This window comes from Ictidomys tridecemlineatus, chromosome 4 (genome assembly GCF_052094955.1).
Source record: "Ictidomys tridecemlineatus isolate mIctTri1 chromosome 4, mIctTri1.hap1, whole genome shotgun sequence".
Lineage (NCBI taxonomy): Eukaryota > Metazoa > Chordata > Mammalia > Rodentia > Sciuridae > Ictidomys > Ictidomys tridecemlineatus.
Genome location: NC_135480.1, coordinates 14798363 through 14819270, shown reverse-complemented (window position 1 = coordinate 14819270; position 20908 = coordinate 14798363). Strand labels below are relative to the sequence as shown.

At 48.3% G+C, this 20908-nt stretch overlaps 1 protein-coding gene across 1 annotated transcript; it reads right to left on the bottom strand.

Annotated features, from left to right (window-relative positions):
* Positions 1–242: 242 nt before the first annotated feature.
* On the bottom strand, positions 243–20902 carry Slc43a3 (solute carrier family 43 member 3). Its single transcript, XM_078046002.1, has 12 exons — positions 20791–20902; positions 20302–20431; positions 18613–18659; positions 16124–16200; positions 15818–15910; positions 11980–12119; positions 10603–10700; positions 9037–9210; positions 8717–8836; positions 3141–3327; positions 2452–2575; positions 243–1198 (listed from the first exon to the last, which is right to left on the bottom strand). Exons 2-12 carry the CDS (start codon positions 20376–20378, stop codon positions 1097–1099), a joined length of 1239 nt encoding a protein of 412 aa, XP_077902128.1. The 5' UTR covers positions 20379–20431; positions 20791–20902; the 3' UTR covers positions 243–1096.
* Positions 20903–20908: the final 6 nt, after the last annotated feature.

Here is a 20908-nt window from a genome sequence, read left to right as displayed (position 1 = left end):
GGCTCCTGTCCCACCTCAGTGACAAGCTGCTATATGAAGATGTGCAGCCAGATCCTCCACCTCCACTCACACAGTCTTCCAGGGTGGAGCCTCCTCAGGAACACATGTGTGTGCACGCACGCACACAAACTCCCATGTGTACACGTACATGCAAACTCTCATGCGTGCGTGCATGCACACACAAATATACACACAAATACACACACACACCAGTCCCAAGCCCAGAGAAGTAGAAATAGCAATGGTCTTAGACACAGAGTCTTTATTTTTATACAAAATTATCCCATATAAAAATGTTTTATAAAATGCCAGAAAGTAAATAACTATCCCCCTTCCTGAGGAGGAAAATATCCCCAGGAGGGTTCATCAGACTTTCTTCTGGCAAGTGGGTCAGCTGGTTCCTAAGGTCCTTGGGCAGGTGGACTCCCTGTCACTGTTCCTAAGACTTTCCAGGACATTAGCTCCAGAAAGAACCTGGGACTCTCTCATTTTACACACGGGAAAAGTGATGCTCAGACCAAAACAGGGCACCCAAGCTCATCTGGCACCAGGGGCCTCTGTCTGCTCCTCTTTCTCCTGAAGCTCATAGAAAGTTCTCCAACCAAGATGTGCTTCAGAGGGAAAGCTAGTTCTGCTGCTAGGTCTACCTCTAAACGCCAGGCAGTAGGCCATGATGACCTCACACTTCACCTAGAAATGTACCTGGCAGCACAGGTTCCAGCACTTGTGAGCTTCCGGGCCACAGTGGCCTAAAGAAGCAGGGGACACAGCTCGTCCTCCATATCACCTCTCTTGCTCTCAAGGGTCTGCCAGAGTCATGTAGAGAGTCACTTCCTGCTTTGGAACCAAGGAGAAGATCCACAAGCCTTTGCCTTGGGTTTGTAGGCAACTGAGATTCCCTTCTTGCTGATCAGAAACCTGGTGAGCAGTTAAACATCTCTCTCTCTCTCTCTCTCTCTCTCTCTCTCTCTCTCTCTCTTTAGAAAAAAAATAATGACTACTTAATACAAGTAACCTGGGTAGACAAAGTCCATGGGCACGGGGTCCTCAAAGGCAGGGAACAATAATGAGAAGCATCCAGGGAGGGATTCTGAGCTCATGGTTTAGAGGGGTCTTCCTTCCAGGAGCGGCACTCCCGGTACACCAGGAAGGGGTGGACGAACGTCAGAAGAGTGGTGAGCAACAGCGTCACGTTCACCTGCAGGGAGAGGAAGGAGGAAGCCAGTCTAGCAACTCTGAGCCACCCCCTCAAGCAGCAAAGGGGCCAGAAGCGCCCCCAGTTCACATTCCACTTCCCACCACACACTATGGCGCCCTGGAAGAAGGACTTCTGACTCTTTTCCATTCTTTTCTGTGAAGTAGGGGAAATTAATACTTCTCACCTCACAGATTAAGAAACAGGGAGCTAGAGAGCATTCGATGATTGACTGCTCAAGGTCACACGGGAAGGGCACCTGTCATACCACCCATCTGAATGTTAGGTTAGATCCCTGATTTCATAGTCAGCTAATTATCCTTAGTTTAAGTTTTTCCTTCTTTTTCTCCCAGTGACAGATTTAAACTCCTGTTTTACACTTTGCTGACTTTTTTAAAATGAGGCAAACAGAGGCAGGCAGGGGATCCGAGCCCTGAATTCAACGTGGAGAGACGTCTGCCCCTTAGCCGTGTGCCTCGGAATGTGTAAGTCTCATTGAGCCACGGTTTCTACAGAGGACTACAGAGTCCTCCTCCCCGCTCTTGGGACTGGGCCTCTGAGCATCCTGCGGGTGTGAGGACCCTGTCTCTCAGGCTAACTCTAGTCCACGTTACAGCCTTGGGAAATGGCCTGCACTCACTTGAAGCAGGAAATATCTTTGAAGTCTTAGGTTTTTCTTAAAATTTTGTGAGGATTCTGCATCCTAGTCCAGAATACATTATTTATCTCCACACCCATCATAATTTTCCCTCAAATCCCTGAATAACAGACTCTCCAGAAGGTTGTACCATGTTACCCTTGTGGCTTCAGCCGCCCCCAGTGCAGGCCAGGGGTACTCCCCCTCACACTGATTTGAGAAGCAAGGCCGAGGATGTGCCATGTGCAGAACTCTGGCCCTCAGCACCCTGAGTCAGCTCTGGGTGCCCCCTGCTGGGCACCTTGCTGGTCTAGGGCTAGTGTCAGCTCTGGACAGAGGCCTCTGGGAACCACCCTTCCCACAGTACTCTCCCCACAGTACTCCCCCACAATACTCCCCCCACAGTACTCTCCCCACAGTACTCCCCCCACAGTACTCTCTCCACAGTACTCTCCCCACAGTACTCCCCCCACAGTACTCTCCCCACAGTACTCCCCCACAATACTCCCCCCACAGTACTCCCCCACAGTACTCCCCCCACAGTACTCTCTCCACAGTACTCTCCCCACAGTACTCTCCCAACAGTACTCCCCCACAGTACTCTCCCCACAGTACTCACGTATAAGGGGTTGTTCTGGAGGGGGCCTTTGATGAGGGTGAAGAGGGGGAACTGCAGCAGGGACACAATGGCTGACAAGGTCATCACCAGTCCAAAGAGCTTTCCAAAGTGCTCTGAAGGAAAACTGAGGAGAGAATCAGGGGGATCCAGTGAGCTTCAGGGGCCTGGGCTCTGCGGGCCTCTGCCACCTATGGGCCTCCAATTCCTGTCCAAGGCCTTCCTTTGCCCACCCACACAGCCCTTCCCTCCCCCTGTGCTCAGGCATTCAGACCACAGAACACAGAGCAGGCCTGTGCTGGCCCCAGGGGGGAAGGGCAGGGATGCAGACGCAGGCCATACCTGGGGAAATCTTAAGGAAAAGGCAGAAGAACACACTATCAAAGAAAGCAGGAATGGAGTACCAAGGGCACAGAAAAGGGCAAAGGCTTTTTTTCCAATTGCCCTTGGGAGAGGTGGCATTGAAAGGTACATAGGCATCCACCAGGAGACAGGCAGAGGGGTACAGCCGATGCAAAGGCTCAGATATGTGCATGCTCTCTCCTGCTCTTGGCCTCCACCTCCAGCATCACCTGTTCCCAAATTCAGCTGTCTTCACCTGACAACTCCAGGCCCACCCTCACCCCCCCCCAGGCTCTTTATCTCCCACCTGCTTCCCTTTGTCCCATCACAGAACACCCAAGCCCACTTACCCGAGAGTGAGGAAGGCAGCGTTGCCCCCATAGAGGAAGGAGCGGCTGACCACCTGCAGGATGAAGGTGACGTACTGGAGGGGGAGGACAGGGATGGAGGCACAGAGGGCGAAGCCCAGGCACAGCAGAGACGTCAGGGTCAGTGAAGGCACTGCCGACAAGAGGGCCACAGCGGCAGTGGAAGAACCTGTTCCAAGAGGAAAGAGAAGCTGCGGTAGGTGAACCCAATGGAGCACAAGGGACAAGAAAGACCAGAGAAGGTGGGAGCAATATCCCCTCAACTGTGTCAAACCACAACGCAAAGAAAAGACCACCGACTCCAATTAAAATCAAATTAAAGCAAGCTTATAATTTCGACTGGCCGGGCTGCCTCTCCCAAAAATCGAGGAATAGAAGACAGCCCTGCAGCTCTCTTGGAGCACAGCTTTATAGCCCAGAAAGTCACACAAAGTGGGTGGGGGTGGTGTCTTGAGAACTCAGATAAGAAAATTTTGACAAGCATAACACAAAGGCAGGTAGCGGATCTTAGCATGGAATTTATAAGTCACCATTAGAGTTTCAGAGAGGGTTGTTATCTGGCCAGGGAAAGCCAGGCATGGGTGAGTTCAAGGCACGGGCAGGCATTCCAAGCAAGTTCAGAAATCGCAGTAATTTATACTAAAGCTGAAATTAGCTTTTCATGCCTTTGTGGTGAGATGGCTCCCAATCTTAAGAGGGAATTAGGCTGGGTTTATCAACTGTCCGAGCGGAAGTGTACAGGTCATCCTTGAATTCTCTTCTCCTGCATGCTCTGCTGCCATCCCATAAATGACATTGATAATTCACCTCTCCAAAGTAGTACCTTTGGAATGTGTCCTCTCCTCCCTGTCCCCACAGGCTCCTCCTATTTTCAGGGCACCATGAACTCACTCAGAGATTATTGCAATGGCTTCCAAACAGGCTCCATGTCTGCTTTTGCCCCCCCCCCCCAGTACCTTGTAGCCAGGTGTTTTTTGATAGCACAGCTGGTAACAGCCAAAAACTGGAAACAGCCAGTGAGGAAGTGTGGCCTCATGGTAAGCCACAGGTAAGAGCAACCTCAGGGCAGAGTCACATAAAAAGAAACCCCGTGCCACAACAGTGTGTGAGCTCCTACAGTCGGCTACCTTTGTCTAAGGAAGAGGGGCACAGAGACACACTTGTATACACACATGCTTATCGAACACTTGTATTTAAGAAATAATAAAAATAGTTACTTTAAGAGGGAAGGAAAGGGGTACAAGGAACAGAGAAGGAAACTAAACTTTGAATATATAATATATCTTGTTTCACATTGTTAGTTTGGGGGAGATGTAAAGTTTAAAATGTAATTTTTAAAAATTTTTTAGTTATACATGGTCACATTATCTTTGTTTATATATTTTTATGTGGTGCTGAGGATTGAACCCAGTGCCTCACATGTGCAAGGCAAGCACTCTGCCACTGAGCCACAACCCCAGCCCAATTATTATTATTATTATTATTATGTTTTTTTGGTTTTGGGGTTTTTTTTTTTTTTTTGGTATGGGAACTGAACCCAGGGAACTGAGCAATACCCCCAGCCCTTTAAAAATTTTATTTTGAGATAGGGTCTCACTAAGTTGCCCTTAGTGGCCTTGAATTTGTAATCATCCTGCCTCAGGCTCCAGAGTAGCTGGGATTACAAATACGCACTACCATGCCTGGCTTAAAAATGTAAATCTTTTAAAAACACAATTAAATTAAAATAATGGGAGGGGGCGGGGATAAGCAAAGCAATCCCAAAATATCAGAAACAAAATAAAATAAAACAAATGAACATAACTCTGTATCAAGTTGGTGACCCTTCAGACTGTAATTTTACTGTACATCTGTAAAGGGATAGAGTCTAAGGCCAAAAACAGAGAGAGGAAGGAAATGTGGGGGTGGGGGAGAGGAGAAGGGGAAGGAAAGGAGGGGAAGAGGGGAGAAGGAAGGAGCAATAGCATTTGGAAATTGCATTCTTCTTAATACTGATGTTGCTAAAACTAGTGATCACATTTAAGATTATCTGTATGTGTGTGTGTGTGTGTGTATATTATATATATATATAATATATACATATACATATATATATATGTTATTGGGAAACAAGATTTCAAGAAGAAAAGAGATACAATACAAAATCAAGGAAGTGAAATGTGAATGAAAATATCAGCATTAAGCATTCATGGTACATTTTTTCTTACAAAATCTTTTATTTATTTTTAACTATCATAATTCTATCCAACGCCTGAAAGCAGTGACATCCCAGGAGCAATTAGGAAGCCTGGCATGGAGACTGCAGCCTCTAACTCCCATTTAACATTTAAGGACCCAGGATATTGGAGAAATGGCCAATTTCAGATCTGGGGCAGGAAACGCACCTAAGGAAATGAACCAGAACACCCAACAATGCTAAAAAGTAAAGACACTGTCTCAAACTAACGGGAGCATGTCTAAAAGACACAGATGCTAGATTAGTAAAGTTCTCAGGGGTCAAAGATGGTAGCATTTGAGCATCAAGAATAGTGAGGGAGGGGCTGGGGTTATGGCTCAGTGGTAGAGTGCTCGCCTAGCATGTGCAAGGCCCTGGGTTCGATCCTCAGCACCACATTAAAATAAAGGTATTGTGTCCAACTACAACTGAAATATAAAAAAAAAAAAAAAAAAAAAGAATAGTGAGGGAAGCAGAGTGAAGTGGCCCACGCCTGTAATCCCAGCAGCTCAGGAAGCTGAGGCAGGAGGATCACGAGTTCAAAGCCAGCCTCAGCAACAGCAAGGCACTAAGCAACTCAGTGAGACCCTGTCTCTAAATAAAATACAAAATAGGGCTGGGGATGTGGCTCAGTGGCCGAGTGCCCCTCAGTTCAATTCCCGGTTCTAGGAAAAAAAAAAAAGAATAATGAGGGAAGCAGGGCTCAGTGGCGCATACCTATAATCCCAGTGGCTCAGGAGTCTGAGGCAGGGGGATTGCTAGTTCAAAGTGAACCTCAGCAATTTAGTGAGGCCCTGAGCAACTCAGCGAGACACTGTCTAAAATACAAAAAAGGGCTAGGGATGTGGCCCAGTAATTAAGTGCCCCTAAGTTCAAGCCAAAGCAAAAAAAAAAAAAAAAAAAAGAAGAGGAAAGGAGAGAAAGAGAGAGAGAGAGAGAGAGAGAGAGAGAGAGAGAGAGAGAAGAGAAGAGAAGAGAAGAGAAGAGAAGAGAAGAGAAGAGAAGAGAAGAGAAGAGAAGAGAAGAGAAGAGAACAGCCCAGGAAGCTGGCTGTGGTGACACACACCTGTAATGCCAGTGACTCAGGAGGCTGAGCAGGAGGACTGTAAGTTCAAGGCCAGCCTCAGCAACTTAGCAACTTAGTAAAACCCTGTTTCAAAATAAAAAATAAAAAGGGCTGGGGATGTGGCTCAATGGAAAATTACCCCAGAACCAATCCCCAGGACAAAAACAAAACAATAGTGAGGTGTCTGGTGAAGCTCAGTGGAGAGCACTTGTGCAGCACGCCTGAGGCCCCGGGTTTCATCCCAGCACCAAAAAAAAAAAGGAGGTGAAGAAGAAGAAGGTGACAGGTGACAGAATGGCTTGAAACATGTCAGACATTAAAAAAAAAAAAAAAAGACCTTTTTTTTTAGTTGTAGATGGACACAATATCTTTATTTATTTATTTATTTTCATGTGGTGCTGAGGGTCAAACCCAGTGCCTCTCATGGGCAAAGCAAGTGCTCTACCAAGAGCTAAAGCCCCAGTCCCCTCAAACATATTTTAAATGAGACTTTAAGACAGAAAGAAGTAGTCATCCCCAGGGGCACTAAGGCACCAACTCTTTCTCCTGAAACTGCTAAAGTAGAGGGAAACCAAGCATTTATTTCAAGGGAAGGAAATAGTAAGGAAAGTCTTTATAGAAAAATTCCAGCTATGAAAAGCAGAAGGAAAGGAAAGAAATATAAAATCATCCTTTTACAGCCCTAATAAAATAATGGGTCTAGCCATGGATCATCAGTGGTCGCTAAAATCATTAGGCGAAAGGTTGATGGGAAACAGATGGATCAGACCGACAGTGTCCGAACCAGCTGATGAATCTTAACGTCATCACCACAGACAGCAGATACCAGGAGCCTGCTCACAGGAGGGCAGAGGAAGACCACGGTTCCATCTCTGAATGATTCTTGCCAAAAAAAAATCAAACTGAGTCTCTGTCAAGCCTCTAATCTGCCCGTTTATAGGAAATACCCAATCAGAGGAACACTTTGAAATGACACCAAAAAGATGCCAAATGCAAAATGTGGGAAACGCGACAGGACAAATAACCCAGTTCCTTCAACAAGTAAACAACAAGGGGAAAGGCTCAGGAGACACTGTTAGAGATTTTTAAAAGGCACGTCTACCGAGAACACTTGTAGACCTAGGATCCTAATTTGAACAAACCAACCCTAAAGCTACGTACGAGACAACGAGGCGAATTTGAACAGTGACTGCACATTAGACAGTATTAAGAAATTATTCTTCCTTTTTTAGGTGTGACAATGATGTCATGGTGACATTTACATAAAAGAGGCCCCGGGTCAGAGATCCATGCCGAAGAATTTGCGGGTGAAATGACGTGCTGTCTGAGATTCTGCCCCTGCCCGTTCCTGACCCCCACAGGGTGAGGTACCTCAGCAGCCCAGTGTCCTCCCATCATGTCCAAGGATCGTGTCCAATCTCTCGGGGTGTGGTGACATCCTGGCCCCTTCTCACCCCTCTGCTTCCGGGCCCTTCCCTACAGCTCCCCGAGAACTCTGTGCCCTGGTTGGCCTGGATCACGTGCCAGGATCCACCAGCTGCCTCACTGACTCATTCTCTCCGTCACCCTTCTGGCCCCCTTCCCTCATCTCCTCCCTTTTTACTCTTCCCTCCGTCTTAGCTTAGATGCCATTTCCTCCAGGAAGCCTTCCCTGACACCAACCCATCTTCACCCGGAACAGGTTACATGACTTTCTTTGAGTCCCATTATCCCCTGTGTGTTTACACAGGCTCCTCGTCTGCTACACGGGGTTATGACTCACTGAAAATTGCAAAATCTCATCAAGTTGAAATGCATTCAACTCACCTAACAGCTTTGCCTAACCTACCTTAACGTGCTCGGAACATACATCTCAGCCTTCAGTGGGCAGAATCATCTAACACAGAGCCTGCTTTGTACTATGGCACTGAATACCTCATGTTATTTATGGGAGACTACATTGAAAGGGGGAAAACAGAATGGTTGTACTGCAGGGTTAGTCACCATCAGAAAGTCAGAACCCCGGGGTAGGGACTGTCTGTGCTTGGTGGGTCGTAACTGACTGATGACCTGTCTTGCTCTACCCGCTAGATGGAGGACAGCTTGAGAAAAAAAGGTGTATCTGACTCATCCTCTGCTGAACCCCTGGTGTCTGGCCCTGTCACTGGCTCTTAATTATCCCTCAGTGGCCGGTGGCTGAATGAGCGAATGAGCGCAGGGAGAAAAGGTTAATGCAAAAGAAGACAGCGTGAGGTAAAACGAGGATCTCTCCTCTCCTGGTCCCTCAACCCATCTCACCTGTCCTTTTCGCTTCCTTCTGGTACCTCTGCTTAAGCCGGTCCATGAGCAGCCCGTTCCAGGGGGCACACAGCACTCCGAAGAACTGAGTGATGGCAAAGGCGTTGGTGTAGGCGCTGACTGCAAAAAGCAGAGAGGGGTCAGGTGATAAGAGATTGCCAGGCCTGATTTAAGAAGAGGATGCCCCGCCCTTGTCCTGCCTGTCCCCCCCCCCCCCCCGCAGGCCCTCTGACCCTCCCCTGGAACACAGGGCCCATTCCTCCGGCCCCTCAGGGCTCCAGCATGGGCCAGCTGGACTGCCTCCCAGCCCCCACACACACCCTGAGTCCTATCCCCGCCCGCCAAGTTGGTCAGCAGAGAGTTGAGCATGCCGATGAAGAGGTAGTGCCACAGCTGGATCACGGACAGCCACACCAGGTGCCAGGCGAAGCGCCGAGACAAAGCATAGCTCCAGAAAGAACGGAGTTTCTGCTGCTGCACGCGTCCTGAGCTCTCTGAGGAGAAAGACAAAGGGGGCATCAACCATAGGGAAAGTGGAGGGGAAGGAAAGGCAGAGGGTGCCTTCCCAGGACAGGCTCAGGTCCCGTTCACCTTCCAGCCTGTGTCAGGAACTCATCCGGTGTGCCCTGTGAGCTGCCTGCAGCCTGCACACCCCCCACGGCTGTGCTTTGTCATCTGGTCCTGGCACCTTGAATGACCCTCCAGAGTTCTTCTGTCTATTGAAATGTGATCTGCCGCTCACGGTGTGCTCAATGACACGTCTTGCAATAATACTTTCCTGATCTTTCTTAGCCGCAAAGGTAAAAAGAAAGACAGGAGAAAGAGCCAATGGGAAGATCACTGGTGGACAGCTATTGTTCTGGCCTGCTCCATATCACCTCCCTGGCTTTTGGTCCCAGCATCTTGAGCTTCTTGAGGAAGTCTCCCCTGCTCTATTCCTTGTGGTCTAGATGGGACCATGAGCTACACGTTCTGTTCCTCACCCAGGGTTGACCAGTTACCTCATTCTCCTAAAGGGGTAGAATGCCCCAGAAGTTTCCTGGCTCTACATCTCCAGGAGCCTGGCAAATGCAATTTTCCCCTTGATTTTATGAGCTTCCCAGAGTCCTATTATTCTTTCTTGTTAAAATAAATTTTTATTGTGTATATTTAAGGTATGCAACATGATGTCATGGGATACATATAGATAGTGAAGTGGTTACTATAGTGAAGCAAATTAACATATCCATCATCTCACATGGTTATCCACTTATTTTTTTTTTTAAATCCAGAACAGCTAAAATCTATTCACTTAGCAAAAATCTCAAATACAATACAATTGTATCAGCCACAGCCCTCATGGGTAGATGATCTCTCTAGACTTAATCATCCTAGTATCCTTTGGCTACCTTGTATCCTTTGGCTACAACTCTGTGTCCTCCTTCCAAGTCTTGTCTTTACTTCTCCCATAGCCAGCAGTGGCTGATTTGTAACCAAAGAGAAAGGAAGGAAAGGAGGCAGCAATGGAGACGGGGGGCCATGAGAGAGGGCAGAGCCATGAGACAGACATGGGGACAAAGAAACCAACGTCAGTGCACTGGCACCGCAGGTGAGAGCAGGCCTGGAGTAGGGGTGGGGAGCCAAACAATGGAAGGCAGACTTCGCTGGGCGCAGGAAGAGATGCAGAGAGAAAAGAGCAACACAGGGAAGGAACACAAAAGGGACAAAAGTCCTGCCCTCTCTAATGCCTTTACAAAGTGAGGGGACAGAGAAGGTCCTTTCTCCACCCCTCCTGTCCTGACTCAGCCCCTGGGGTGCTCCTGAGGGGAGGAGCCAGGTGAGGGCCTTGGTGAGTGGCAGGAAAGGCCAGGTTCTGAAGGGGAGATGAGCTGACCAGCAGGGCTCACCTCCGTTTGATGAAAGACACTCATTTGACTGCAGCTCCCTGTTTTCGGGCTCAGCTGTTTTCTTCTCTTCCTTTCTGGAACCACGCCCAGAACACAGGCTGTGGAAACAGAAGCCCCAGCAGCCAGGCCAGGGACTGTGAGCTGCACCCAAGACCCAGACTGGAGGGAACAGTGCAGTGGATCCCCATTTCCCCATTTCCCTGCACAACGGAGCCACCTTTGAACCACCCCAGGGTCCAGACAGCAGCCCAGATGGGATCCGATCAGGACTCCTGGGGGTAAAAACCAGGCTCCCATTTTTCAAAAATAATCTCCAAATGATTCTAGTGATTCTAATATGCAGAAAAGTAGGGGGCGCTCTGGTAGCCTGGGAAGAGGATGGGCCTGGGGTTCCCATCTCAGCCCTGCCTCTTCCTAGCTTCAGGAACATTCTCAGATCCACCCCTTATGGGCCTCACTTTTCCCATTTAGAACATGGAGGTAAGAGCTGGGTGCAGTGGGGCAGGCCTGTAATCCCAGTGGCTTGGGAGGCTGAGGCAGGAGGATCACGAGTTCAAGGCCAGCCTCAGCAACTTAGCAAGTCCCTAAGTAACTCAGTGAGACCCTGTCTCCAAATAAAATATTTTCTAAAAGGGCTGGGGATGTGGCTCAGTGGTTAAGTGCCTCTGGGTTCAATCCCCAGTACAGAAAGAGAATATCTGAGAAGATTGTTGTGAGAATGGAATCAAAGGGCACTTGGAGTCTGACAATTGGGAACTGAGCAGCAAATGAGCACCCTCTGTCTACTCCTTGTATCTGAGTGCAAAAATCATCACAGGTACTCACCCCCTCTGTATCTCCACCCTTTGCATTGGGACTTGGCAGCTCCTTTTCTCATCCCCTGAATCTGAGCTGGCCTTGTGAATTGCTTCCGTCAAAAGAATGGAACAAAAGCAAGGTGCCAGTCTAAATCTCAAGAAAACCCCTGCATTTCTGCACTCTTCTCGGAACCCTGACACCACCACACGAGCAAGCCCAGCCCAGTCTGCTGGAAGATGAACCATGTAACCCAAACATCCCTACTGCTCCAAACCACGGAGTCCACTAGACTAGCCTACCCCCCAGATAGTGCATCAGATGGTCAGAAGCATAAGCAACCCCACTTAAATCATTTAAATCTGGCCCTGGTCTGTAGAACTAGCCAGCTATCCAAATTGTGGAAAAGAATAAATGCTTATTATTTGAGACCATTGAGTTTGGGGGTAGTTTGTTATGCAGCAATAGCTAACTGATACACTCCTGTTCCCATTCTCCTCTCCTGGGACAGGTTTGCTCTTCCTTATCTGTTGTACCTCTTGCTTTCCACTCTAGATGTAGGATTTGGCCCACAATCCTTACCCATAGCTGTAGTTGGGGGGCAGTGGATAGGGAATGTGCCCCCGGGGCATCAGGAGGAAAGTACGCCCGACATGCCAGATACTACATGCAGAGAGGAAGATGAAGGAGGCCCTAAGGCGGATGCCCTGTTCATAAAGAAGCTACAAATAAAAGGAAAAAGAAGTCAGTGCACTCCCCCGCGTTCATAGCAGCATTATTGATCCAAGCATCCATCATCAGATGAATAGATAAACAAAATGTGGTCTATCTATTCAATGGAATATTATTCATTCTTAAACAAGAAAATTCTGACACATGCTAAATATGGATGACTCTTGAAGACATTATATCAAGTGAGATAAATCAGTCACAAAAGGACAAATTCTGAATGGTTCCACTTACATGAGATACCTAAAGTATGCAAATTCATAGATAGAAAGCAGAACCAGGGGCTGGTAGTTAGGGAGCGGGGGGGGGGGGGGGAGGAATGGGAAGTGTTTTAATGGGTAGAATATTCCAATTTTATATAAAAAGAGTTCTGGAGGTACATAGTGGTTCCACACTGTGAATGCACTTCCTGCTACAAACTGAATACTTAAAGATGGTTAAAGTGGGACATTTTATGTTATGATTAAAAAGTCAGGGTAGCTCAGTGGCAGAGCGTGTGCTCAGCATCCACAAGGCCCTGAGTTCAATCCCTAGCACCAAAATCAGCAAATAAATAAAGAAAAAGAAAAAGAGTCAATGTGGGTGGCAGGAACTAGAACCAGTTTCCTAGAGGAGTCTTAGCAGGCCTCTTGCTCACGCCCTGGAGGCTGAACAAGGACCTCCCATATTGCCTCAGCCCAGGGCCCAGCCAGATGCAGGGAGCCATTCTGTCACCCTTCGTCAGTCTTGCAGAGCCTCCTAGGAGGGCTCTTGGGGATCTCCTAGCGGAGGGCTTCCCACACACACACCAATAGCAGGGAAGTCTTTTTGTTCAAACAAAATTTACACAAAACTCCACTTAGCAAACACATCCGTGGGAACCTGCCAAGTTATCTTCCCCTGCATTCTCCTTGGTGACCAACAGCACATCAAAGGGAACTCCTGAGTTCCTCGACACCAGTTCAAAAGCCACAGATCTGGTCCAACGCCCTCCTCCCTCTGCAGAGGGTGACTGAGGTCCTCCATGTGCAAGGAATTGCCCAACATCAGAGGACGCAGCCAAGTTGGATTAAACTAGGGATTCTGGCTCCTGCTACAGCACCCTCCCCGGCCACCTCTGGAGGGGAGGGAAATGGTGGCATGCCCAGGGGAAGGGAGAGAACCTGGAAAGTGACCTTGCACCAGGGGTCAAAAGGCTTGCGTGCCCCAGGAGTTCAGTCTCTGGGTGACCCTCCAAGCCAAGGTGCTCGGGGGACTAACTGAGGTTCATTTTTGGGTTAGGACCTCCAGAGATCCTCTTCTCTTGTGATCCTCAGTCAGCATCAGCTGCTTCTGGTCCAACACAAACCCCAGCATGGGACGCACACTCTTTCACCCCTCCTCCCTCAGCCATATTTCGGGTGCTGACTTTTGTCCTCCAGCCTGTTGCCTCATAATCGAAACATGGCAGCCATAACTCCAGCTGTCACATCCTCCCAATGCAACACTCAAAGAGGAAAGGTAAGAAGGGAGACCGAGGAGGAAGGCTTTCGTTTTACTCCATTCTCATTTTCCTTCAGGGAAGCAATACCCTCTGAAGTTCTTGCAGAACCTCCTTCATATCATTCAGAAGGGCTTGAGCCAGGCGCTCTCCATCCGCCTAAAATCCCAGCAGCTCAGGAGGCTGAGGCAGGAGGATTGTGAATTCAAAGCCAGCCTCAGGTAAAGTGAGGTGCTAAGCAACTCAGTGAGACCCTGTCTCCAAATAAAAGACAAAATAGGGCTGGGGATGTAGCTCAGTGGTTGAGTGTCTCTGAGTTCAATCCCTAGTACCTCCCCACCCCCCAAAAAAGAAGAAGGGCTTGATCATATGTCCACTTCTGACCATCACTGGTGGTGGTGGTGGGGTAGGGGGAGATGCTGTGGTTGGCTTAAACCCATCAGGATTCATTCCCTAGGCTGGGAAGGTTAGCAATATTAAACAATTAAAACTGTGAGCAGATGGTTGTTGTTGGACCACTAATGGCCCTGGTAACTGCATCCCTCTGACACCTGCCATCAGCCCTCAGGAGAGCTGCACAGGCCCTCTATCTGCCCCTCTTGTCCACCAGCCCCTTCCCACCTCCTCATCCAAACTAGAGGCTCATATCAGCACACACCCCGCCCAAAGGGCCCCAGCCTCTGCCAACACTGCCAACACATATCCATGCTGTAAAAAGTCCAGGTGAGGCTGAAGAAGGGGCTTCCTGGTTACAGCTCAGGCTCTAGAAGCAGAAAGGCCTGGGTTTCAGCTCAAGTATGGCCTACTAGCTGCAGAACTGTCAGCAAAGCACCTTAACCTTGCAGAGACTCATGGCTTCATCTGTAAAATGGGGGGCAAAGTAGTGCCTCCTTCAGAGAATTGAGAGAAATCACACAAAGTTCATGGAACAAGTGTGTGGCAGATTTCATCTCACTTAGAATGGCAATCACCAAGAATACAAGCAACAAAAATGTTGGCAAGGATGTGGGGGAAAAGGCACACTCATCCTTTGCTGGTGGGACTGCAAATTGGTGCAAACACTCTAGAAACACCTTAGAAAACTTGGAATGGAACCATCCTTTGACTATTATCCCACTCCTTGGTTTATGCCCAAAGGACTTAAAATCAGCATATTACAAGGATGCAGCCACATCAATGTTTATAACAGCTCAACTCACAAGGGCTAAACTGTGGGACCAACCTAGATGCCCTTCAATAGATGAATGGATAAAGAAACTGTGGTATATATACACAATGGAATATTGCTCAGCACTAAAAAAGAATAAACTTTTGGTATTTTCAGGTAAATGCAATAGAGAATATCATGCTAAGCAAAGCAAGCCAATCCCAAAAAACCAAAGGCTAAATATTTTCTCTGATAAGTGGATGTTGATCCATAATGGGAGCAGGGGCAACATGGGAAGAATGAAGAAACTTTGGGTTGGACAAAAGGAGGCATGGGGGTAGGAAAGATGGTGGATTAAGACAGACATCATTAGCCTAGGTACATGTATGATTGCACGAATGATATGACTCTATATCATGTACAACCAGAGAAATGAAAAGTTGTGCTCCATTTGTGTACAATGAATCAAAAGGCATTCTGCTGTCATATATACCTAATTAGAATGAATGAATGAATGAATAAATAAATAAATATCAGCACACTACAGTGACACAGCCACATCAATGTTTATAGCAGCTCAACTCACAATAGCTAAGCTATGAAATCAATCTAGGTGCCCTTCAATAGATGACTGGATAAAGAAACTGTGATATACACAATGGAATATTACTCAGCCTTCAAGAAGAGTGAATTTATGGTAATTTCCAATAAATAGATAAAGCTGAAGAATATCACGCTAAGTGAAATAAGCCAATCCCAAAGAACCAAAGGCTGAATGTTTTCTCTGATATGCAGATGTTAATTCACAATGGGGGCGGGGAAGCTAGGGAAGAATAGAGGTACTTTGGATTAGACAGAAGGGAGTGAAAGGAGTAATAAGGATAGTAGAATGAATTGGACATTACCCCATGTGCATGTATAATTACACGACTGGTGTAACTCTACATGACGTACAAGCAGAAGAATGAGAAGTTTTATCCTATTTATGTATGATATGTCAAAAATGCATTCTACCGTCATGTATAGCTAATTAGAACAAATTTAAAAAAAAAAAAAAAAGAATACCAAATTCTGCTATTATTTACCTTAATGAATAGGAAGATTGCAGAGGAAGAGTCAAATGCTCCGTTGTAGAGGGTGATGATGGTAGAACGGTGTTTGCCAAACAGGTTCCCAATCTAGAGAAGACACAACAAGTCTGGACCACCCGTCTCCTCGTGGAACAACTCTATCTTGAGTGTCCAGCAAGCGCCAGCCACACACAGACCCGACACCACCCTCCACCCCAAGAGCTCCCCCCGTGGCTTGGGCCAACCCCATCAGAAGCAGCCAACTGTGGAAAAGTGCCCTCCGTCCCTCATGCCAACCCCTGACACTCGACAGACCCACACCTGAAGGTTGGTGATGAGGAACAGGATTCCCCCGACGGTGAGCATGGGCATGGCCAGGAAGAGCAGCACAGCCGAGTCTAGAACCATCAAAGTCAGAGGTAGGCTGATGCTGCGGCAACCCAAAGATGACCCCCAAATGCCAGCACGTCCTCCCCTCTCCTCCAGGAAGCCCTAGATCCAACCCTGGACCCAGTTCTCCCCAGCTTCTAGCCTCCCTCAAGGGTCTTAGGGTACAGATTTTCCCAGCTGTGTCTGCAGAGTTACCTTTTTCCCACTACAGATGGGTTTAGGTCTGTGGCAAACCACAAGCACCCCCTGCCTCTTCACCCCCCACACACACACACTATGAGGGAAGAGGACATCAGACTCAGTCCACCCGTCCCTGAAAGCCCAGTCTCTAATTCACTGCATGACCACAACCTTGAGCTGTTTTTCTGGGTCTGTGCCTCAGTCACCTCATCTGTTCAATGGGAACAACAGTCTCTACTTTTCCTGCCTCAAGAGGGTGCTGGGAGACCCGATTGAGAACGCGGCCACGGTCTTTCCTCTGTCCCTGAACTTCAAAGCTATTCCTTCATGTCAGGCGTGGTCCCTGGCATTGGAAGTGCCAGATAGTAAAGCATGCCTCTTGCACTTGAAAAGACTGGCTGCAAGCAGATAGATTGCTAAGACAGGCCTGGTAAGCACTGAGTCATTGCAAAACAAGGGCCAGGGCCGAAGGAACTCTTGGTAAATTCGTCTTTCCCAAACCACAGACTTCTGCCCTCCTTTACGATTTTGGCCATAACCTCTGCCTGTCCTGTTGTTTGTTAAAATGTTTTCTTTAGGGGATGGGGGAGGGCAGAACCCATGCTTAGCCTGAGCAATACCCAGGGTTCCATCCCCAGCCCCACAAAGAAAGAAACTATTTTCTTTAATTTGACCCACTTTTATCCAAAAGAAAACCACTGGAAGAGACCCTTTCTAGGGCTGGGGATACAGCTCAGTTGGTAGAGTGTTTGCCTCGCATGCACAAGGCCCTGGGTTCAATCCCCAGCACCACACACATACACAAAAAAAAAAAAAAAGGAGAGAGATACTTTGTGTCACCATTGTAAGTAGAAACCCTTGCTCTTGCTCCCTGGTTATGAATGGGAGTGTAAATGCAAAATTAAATACAACAAAGAAAAACAATGTCATCGAACTGCTCCTGCTCCTGTCCTCAGTGTGTTAGACTAGCCCCAAGGAAACAAAACGACTGAAAGAGAAATAAAATCACTGATCCAGCAGGTGACTCAATGTTTGTTAATGAAGTTGTCTGGGCTCCTAATATCTCTGTGTGTGTGTGTGTATGTGTGTGTGTGTGTGTGTGTGTGTGTGTGTGTGTGTGTGTGTGTGTGTCGTGTGCTGGGGCTAAGATCCTTTTGAGTAACTACTGTGTGTAACCTGAGAAGCCATGAACTGGGCTAATTTTAGAGCATTCATGCTGTTTACCATTTCAATTTCTGTACTTATAAAAAACGTCCATGTCTCCTAATGAACTAAAGGTGGGCAGAGACTGCTTTCACAAGAGTCATTGTGGCTTCCAGGCCTTTTCCAGAACAAAAAGTCCTATTTTTTTTTTTTTTTATGGAGGAAGAGGGGGAAGAGTTGCTCAAACGATTCACAATGGTGAATCAAACGCGAGCCAGCCACATCCGGCTACTTGACAATTATTGACAGGCTTTCGATTACCTGAGGCCCGTTTGATAAGGAGCACAGTTTGAAGTCTTTGGCCTGAGAGGTGCCAGGCTATCTCCCAAGATCTGTTTGGATCTCCGAGGTTGCTCAGCATGAATGCAGACCACCCTTGACATCATCTCCGGTATAGAACCCGCTTATGTACTATGCCTTGAATTCCTAACCCCAAAACTGAGCCACTCCATCTGAGCCTGGGGAGGAATAAGGGGAGGCATCTCCCAGCCAGAATAACCAGGGAGCTAGCACAGGAGGGTCCGGAACCCGCCCCCCCAGGCCCGCCTCCCACCAACTCTGGAGCAAGTCTTTGCCAAGGGTCCCTCTCCGGCCTCAGTTGGCTCTTCTTCATAAAGGAGACAGGATGGACAAACCTAGTTGGGATTCATAGATTTCAATAAAGGGGAATATTTGAAAAATAAGAAGCTTTTGAGTATAATAGAGTTGTCAACTTTTATCCTGCTAAGTAAGGATACTTTCAAAACTCATTCATGTTATAGAAAGAGAGATCATTTTTACACCTCCAAGAAGGAAATAATCCCTTGAATAAATCCTCTCTGAAGCAGCCCACTTCCATTGCCCTTCCTTCTCACATTTTCTCGGAAGACTAAGCTGTGTTCACAAACCAGCAAAAAACCTCGCTATCACTGAGGGACTCTTGCCAGCTGATCTCTGAATAACCCCGGGGTGTTTGGGCTCTGGCTGACACCCTCTGCACCTGGCCCATCTATCAGTGCCCCTCGTCTTTGTCCCTCCTCCCACCTAACGTGACTCACCTGCAGAGGTGAAGGCTATGGTCAGAGTGGCACTGGTATAGAAAAATCTGAAAGACAGAAAAGAACACCGTCAAGGAAGGAGAAAGTCCAGAGACAGAACAGGCCTCTACTCCCCTCCCCTCCAGGCCTAGAAGCATGCTGCATCCTCAACCTGGGAATTCAATTCTGGAAATTCAAGGGGCACGGATGCCACCTCGGAGGCTCAGTACCAGGTATGAGAAGCCCAGTGAGAAGATGGGATCCTGACTCACAGACTGTGCATAGGGAGTCTTGGATAATGAGTTCTGTTGAGAACAGGATGGGCTCAGGACTTAGCCAGGAGCAGACTAGACAGAGCCCAGGCTCTCTCACCTGGAAGTTCCCAGAGGCAAACCCTTGGAAAAGCAGGTGAGTGATTAGTCTGTAAATCAACACCTTGTGTTCCAATTCCTCCCTACTGTGTGACTTTGGGCAAGCCGCTTTCCTTCTCTGGGCCTCAAGTAGTTTCTTCTGCAAAGGGCAAGAATCAGACTGACCTAGACTCCGAGCTTAAGGTTCTAGAATGCAATGATTTCAGAAGGACAATCCCAAGGTTTTAGGGATCCCTTGGCAAGTTGAAGATCTTATAAAGAATGAAGTACTAAAAGCAGAACCCTAAAGACAGAGAAGAAGGAAAGGGCAAAGAAGGAGGTTAGAGAAGATGAAAGATGGAGAATCAAAGACGAAGAAAAACTGAAATACAGTCTTTATTCATCCAAAGGCTTAAGTGAACAGGACTTGCTTCCCTCTCTAAGTATGTCCTGGCCCAGGTCCACGGCTCCCCCATCCTTCTCTTTAAATAGTTTTTTTTTTTTAAGAGAGAGAGTGAGAATTTTTTAATATTTATTTTTTTGTTTGTTTGTTTTCAGTGGACACAACATCTTTATTTTATGTGGTGCTGAGGATAGAACCCAGCGCCCCGCACATGCCAGACAAGCACACTACCACTCGAGCCACATCCCCAGCCCCCCATCCTTCTCTTTGACAGCTGAGCCCACACAAGCCTCCCTGGGGTGCTGCTCTGGGTCCTATCAGCCCTCAGCAGACCACTGCTTATCACGGAACCTGGCCATGAGCACAGAGATCCGAACACAGAAGCCAATGACAGAAGCAAACTATTCATCTCCCTCTGACCCACCTGTTGCCTGAAAGGGAGACCCCCTGTCGCCCTCCAGTCCGAGGGGACCTGAAATCCCACCACTGCAGACACCCAGAAAACCTCAGTGACGGAGCCCTGGACAGTCACGGGGCGAGGAGGGTAAAGAACAAGGCTGAGTTGGTGTGAGGACTTTCAGGAGTGACAGAAGGGTCCCCAGAGTGAAGGGAGGCACAGAGAAGCAATCTTGGGTGTGCTAATTTTGTAACCCTGACCCCAGGCCAGACCTCACAGGAAGTCAGCCGGGGTTCCTGCTCAATTCAGCAGGTGATAAAAAGACACACTGTTCTGTGGAGCCAGGGGAAGGAGGTGAGGAAAGGCTAGAGAGGGTGCGGGGGGGGGGGGGGGGGGGGGGGGGAGGAGGGCGGGCCTAGAGACACATCCTGCCAGCCAGCTGCTGCTCAGGAGCCTGCCAGGACTGTCCCATCGCCTGACCTGGGTTTCCCTCCCAGCCAGGCAGCTGCGTGAAGAATTCCTCTGAGTCGCCTCTGCCCAGGCTGGGCCTCTGGACTTACATGGCTAAGAGGCGGGCCACGGTGGTCTTGAAACGGTCAAAGATGTAGCCAGTGGGCAGCGTCATGAAGTTGTTCATGAAGGAGGCCACGGTGAAGATGAGAGAGAACCTCTCGTCCTGGGCTTTGCAGTCTGGAGGAGAGAAGGGTTCTCAGAAGTCCAGGACACATGGGCCAAGCTCCCATCATCCCAGCCTCCCTGCTAGGTGAGTGCCCAGTTCGGGCTCCAGGACAACTCGCCAGCGGGGCAGAAGGCTCTTCCTCAAGCTAGGTTAAGACGCAGCTGTCCCTAAAGATTCCTGCCCCCAAGACACCCCTTGGAAGCTGGTTCTTCCCGCCCCCTGCATCTCCTAGACAAGAGGGGGACTTGCTGACACTCCTCTTGCCCTGGAAAGGCTGGAAAGGTGAGCCAGAGGTAGAGTCCTCCCTATCCCTTCCCACCCTCCTGGGGACCTGGCTCAGCGTCCTTGGAAAAGCCAGCGCTGTCCTTACCGGCTTGCCCTGTGGCGTTGCTCAGGAGCCCAGCATCTGCTTCACAGAGCTCCTTAAAGTAACCCTCTGTTTTGAAGACAAACACTAGCGAAGCCCAGCCAAAGAGGACACCCGCAAA